The sequence below is a fragment of the Hevea brasiliensis genome, chromosome 13 (assembly GCF_030052815.1).
Source record: "Hevea brasiliensis isolate MT/VB/25A 57/8 chromosome 13, ASM3005281v1, whole genome shotgun sequence".
Classification (NCBI taxonomy): domain Eukaryota; kingdom Viridiplantae; phylum Streptophyta; class Magnoliopsida; order Malpighiales; family Euphorbiaceae; genus Hevea; species Hevea brasiliensis.
In genome coordinates, this window is record NC_079505.1 from 11646879 (window position 1) to 11652527 (window position 5649).

Sequence of the window (5649 nt, forward strand, 5' to 3'; positions counted from 1 at the left end):
ATTGCTTTTTTTTTTTTTTTTAAGTTTTTGGGGAATCAGAGCAAAAGCACTATAGGCAAACGAAACTAGGATTTTAGGTAGGCAAAAGTCTTTTTTCAAAAATGACATTCTAGCTGAAGGGATTTTGGTAGCCTAAAGTAAGGACTTCGACAGCTGAACCTAAGTTTTTAGAATATATATTTATATATATATATATATTAAGTGATTGAACAACAACGGTCATGTTTATACTAAAACTATGAATAAAAGTTTTTTGTATCTAGAGAAAGTTACAGCCACCATTTATTTATGAATTTATTACATTAGAATCCTCTTTCACACTTTCTTTATCTATAACTTGAGTTAAAGCATTTAATTCTTTGAGATTTCTTTTGAATTGTAATTTTTTTTATTGTTTTGAGATAGAAAGTGAAGTTGTTCAGTAAATTTATTATTTCTCTTCATTAAATAGTGGTTGTACAATATTAAGTTACTCTTTGGTGAAAAAAAGATCGTAAGAGAGGTAGAGTTTAGTCTCAAGGAATAATAAAAAAATTAATCATCACCCTATGAAGATTGATTAGTAGAGTTAACTCTCAAGAAGAGCTTGAAGAGAAGATATAGGTTTTGAAAGCTGAATTTTAATAAATTTCTTGTGCATTTCAATTTTTTCCCTCCATTCTTGTTCTTTAAATTGCTAATTTTCATCTTAGCTTTCAAATTTTTAATTACAATTCAATTCACCCCTCTTGGATTATTTCAAGGGACAACATACATTTTAAATATAATAAATATAAAATTAAAACTATATTTAAATATATATTATATTTAAAATATATTTGGCAATAATTACTATACTTTATATATTTAAAATATTTGAATATTTTATATATTTAAAATATATTTTAAATTTTATGTTAACTATATTTAAAAATTTGGTGAAACAAAATTTAAATATATTGAACAAATTAAAAAAATGCATAATATGAAAAATGGATTATTATGTAAATGAAAGATAGTTTAAATGCTTTTTTTCTTTATATTCTTTTATAAAACTATAATTTATCACTATAGTCTAAATTTTATTTTTCTTGAAATAAAAAATAAAAATTAACGTGATTGACATGTAAAAATAATAATAATATATTATATTGTAGATCTAATATGTATAATTATTAATTATAAAATATATTAACTTATAAAGTTTAAAGGAAGAGAATGAAGAGATTATTTTATTAATAAAATAAAATTTTAAAGATTTAAACGTTTTGATTGAAAATAGAATTAAGAATATTTTAATATTTTATTATAATTAATGATAAATTAATATGTTAATAAAATAAAAAAATGAGAATTAAATAATATAGCAATTAATATTTTTGAATAGGACAAACGTTACGTTGTTTAGCTGATTAGTAGCCTGTTTATATAAAAGTTCTTTACATAATAAAAGAATTTTTTGATAAATTCACTATCACATTATTTATAAACAAATTAAAAAAATTAAATATTTTATAATAATATACTATTTAATTTTTTTAACATTTCTATAATTATAAATAAATATAAATATTATGAAGTATTTGATTAGTTTAATTTATAAATATCATGATAGATTAAATTTACTTATAAAAGAATTAATTAAAAATTCCTTTTTTTTTAGTAGTATAGCAATAGTCATAATATAAATATTGTGACTTCATAGTGTTTTTTTTTTTTAATAGGAAAAGTTTTTTTAGTGAAAGATATTGAATAAATAATTTGAATTAGTGATTTTGAAAGAGCTATATTTAATTAAAATTTGAGCTATGAATTAAATTCCTAACTTTTTTATATAATTTATTTATAAATTATTTCATTAATTTTTATGATTGAATTCTATCATATGTTTTAAACTCAAAATTTTACAGTTCTAAAATTAATTAGATAGTATTTTTATAAAATTTTTTTAATTTTAAAAAGGAAATTTATTATTATAAAAAAAACCCATATTATTTCGTAAATTTTAAAATTATTGAATCATTTATGAAATTATATTTAAATTTAACCAAAATTAAATAGAAAAGTAATTAAATCAAGGAATGAAAATCAATTAATCTCTCACTCTAGCCATAGGAAAAAGGCTAAAAAAAAATTATTTTATATTAGGGAAAACTAAAATAAAATTTCCCTCTTTTGTTTATTGTTCACGCACACCAATCCCCTTTATCAATTTCATTCCAAAGTACATAAATGCCATTGACAAGGCAGATGAAGCACAATCTTCCTTTTCACATTTTTCACAGAAGTTCTGTACATATGGCTACTCCTTTCATCTTGATTGTTTTCTGTCTGATTACATCCCCTCCGTCTGCATCTTCATCATCATCAACTCATCATAATGATTATATCACTTTAAATGAAGGATCATCTCTCTCCGTAGAGAGGCCAGATCATGTTTTGATTTCACCTAATGCCATTTTCACAGCTGGTTTTTACCCAGTTGGGGAAAATGCTTATTCCTTTGCTATATGGTTCACTGAACCCTCTTGTTCTAACTGTCGCACGGTAGTCTGGATGGCTAACCGAGATGCACCCATTAATGGTAGAAACTCAAAGCTATCTCTGCTTAAAACTGGAAATCTCATATTGACTGATGCTGGTAAATCAGTTGTTTGGGCCTCCAACACTTTCTCACTCTCTTCATCTTCATTGCAGCTTTATGATACTGGTAATCTCGTTCTAATCACTACTACAAACCGCGTCATTCTATGGCAAAGCTTTGATGCACCTACAGATACCCTTCTTCCTCTGCAGCCACTCAACAGAGACTCACTTCTTGTTTCTTCAAGGAGCTTGACAAACTTTTCTTCTGGTTTCTACAAGCTAGCTTTCGATGACGATAATGTTCTTCGTCTTGTTTATGATGGTCCTGAAGTTTCAAGTGCTTTCTGGCCAGCCCATTGGCTTCTGAGCCGGGAAGCTGGGAGATCATCGTACAACAGCAGCAGAATCGCTTTACTTGACGCATTTGGCAATTTTATTTCATCAGATAATTTCACTTTCTTCTCTGCGGATTATGGAGTTCAACTTCAGCGAAGATTGACCCTTGATTTTGATGGTAATCTTCGACTGTACAGCAGAGAGAATGAGAACGGAAGCTGGGTAATTTCATGGCAAGCCTTTGCTCAACCATGCAAGATTCATGCAGCTTGCGGACCTAATAGTGTTTGCAAATATGTTCCTAGCTTTGGTAGGAAATGTTCTTGCCTCCCAGGATATAAAATTAAAAATCCTGCTGATTGGTCTTTAGGATGCGAACCAGAAATTTTGGTTTCTAGTGTTGAAACCGAGGTTATATTCATTCGATTACCTCACGTTGAAATGTATGGTTATGATTTTGGTTACTTTGAGAATTATACTCTGGAGATGTGCAAGGAAGTATGCCTACGAAGATATGATTGCAAAGGTTTCGCATTAAAATACGTCTTCCAGAACCACCCTGACAACGTTCCTTATTGTTTCCCGAAGTTACAATTGCTAAATGGATATACTACGCCAAATTTCAGAGGAGATTTTTACTTGAAAGTGCCAAAAACAAGTCCTTACAAAGACTGGTCAGCTAAAGAACTCACTCTAGATTGTCCTGCTGAAGCTACTAAGCAGCTTGAGAGAAGGTATGTTAAAACTGATGGAAACAGGTCAGAAAAATTCTTGCTTGGTTTTGTTACTACAGTTGGGATAGTTGAGATTCTTGCCATGGTTTTGGTGTGGCTTTACTTCATTGGAAGCCGGCAAAAGAGAGATGCAACTTCTGAAGACTACTTTCTTGTTGCTACTGGTTTCAGAAGATTTACCTACTCAGAGCTTAAGGCAGCAACAAGAAATTTCAGTGAAGAAATTGGCAGAGGAGCTACCGGAATTGTCTATAAAGGGATATTAGATGATCAGCGAGTTGCAGCAATCAAACGACTACACGATGCTAGCGAAGGAAAAGCTGAATTTCTAGCAGAAGTAAGCACTGTTGGGAAGCTTAATCACATGAACTTGATAGAGATGTGGGGATACTGTGCAGACGAAAAGCATAGGCTTTTGGTCTACGAGAATATGGAGAAGGGATCCTTAGCTAAAAACCTCTCTTCCATGGAACTTGATTGGAAAAAGAGGTTTAAAATTGCATTGGGCACCGCTAAAGGCCTAGCTTATTTGCATGAAGAATGCTTGGAATGGGTTCTACATTGTGATGTAAAGCCACAGAATATACTTTTGGATGCTAACTATGAGCCTAAGCTATCAGATTTTGGTCTATCTAGGCTACTAAGCAGAGGTCATGAGCTTCACAAATCAAGCTTCTCAATGATAAGAGGAACAAGAGGTTACATGGCTCCAGAGTGGATATTTAATCTGCCCATCACTTCCAAAGTGGACGTCTACAGCTATGGGGTGGTGGTGTTAGAGATGGTGACCGGAAGGAGCCCGTCGATGGCTGATAATGGGGGAGAGGTGGAGCACAAGACGTTGGTCGAATGGGTGAAAGAGAAGAAACATGGAGCTTCTGCAAGGAGTAGTTACTGGGTTGAAGAGATCACAAATCCCGCCACTGGAACGGACTATGATAGGAAGAAATTGGAAGGTCTAATTGGAGTGGCATTGAAGTGCGTGGAGGAAAGCAAAGACGCTAGACCCACCATGAACCAAGTGTTATAAATAGCTTGTATGTTAGACAGTATAGAGAGAAAGAATTCCTATATTGTTAAAATATAAGGGAATGACAAGAGTGAAATATTTATAGAATTATATATATATAATTCAATATATATAATTCTATTATGGCACTTGACACGTATATGTGTGAAATAAAATAATTATCATATTGTAATTTTCGTAAATAAATTATGAACAGATGTGTTTATTAACAAGTAGATGTGTCTGTTAATAGGCAGACATGTAAATTCTATACAAACAGTCACAACTGTTTATATAGGTGTCTGTTAATAAACAGACATGTCTGTTCTATACAAAAGTCATAACTGTTTGTATAGGTGTCTGTTAATAAATAGATATGTCTATACAACTATTTGTATAGGTATCTTTTAATAAACAGACATGTCTATTACATAAATAGTTGTATCTATTGGAGATAGACAGATGTATCTATCTAGTAAAGGTGCCATGGCTTTTCATTCATTATAAATATGGATGAGTTTTTTCAATCCAGATATATACTACTTCTACTTCTTCTTCTTTTCTTCTAGTCTCTCTAAATTCAGTTCATATAAAGAGTTCTTAAGGGAAATCTTCAGGAGTTGCTGTCTGCAGATTTCAGGCTTTGTTGTATCCTGGAGGTATATTGTCATAACCTTGCAGCAATCTAGTGGGGGCAATTAATACCTTAAAGATAGTGATTCATCACGCCTCAAAGCCTACTCTACACCCACTGCCACAACAATTTTAAGGTATTAATCGTAATAGAGTCTAAGGCTGTTTCCTTGATAAATCAAGAGTTCATGAAACTTGATCATTTTAAGGAACAAATTATGTTCACTGAGAAGGTAAAAGCAGATCAGGAAAAGAAGATGAATTGCCATGCAGAGGTCATATTCTCAACAACTCATCAGATAGGTTATAAGATTTGTTTACCTCTGTCAAGTCTCCAAAAGAAATTGGGAATTCGTTATAATTCGAATATAA

General features: G+C 30.9%; 1 protein-coding gene across 1 annotated transcript; it reads left to right on the forward strand.

The window, feature by feature from the left end:
* Nucleotides 1-2254: 2254 nt before the first annotated feature.
* LOC131172079 (putative receptor protein kinase ZmPK1) lies at nucleotides 2255-4665 on the forward strand. Its single transcript, XM_058133024.1, has one exon. It carries the CDS (start codon nucleotides 2278-2280, stop codon nucleotides 4663-4665), a length of 2388 nt encoding a protein of 795 aa, XP_057989007.1. The 5' UTR covers nucleotides 2255-2277.
* Nucleotides 4666-5649: the final 984 nt, after the last annotated feature.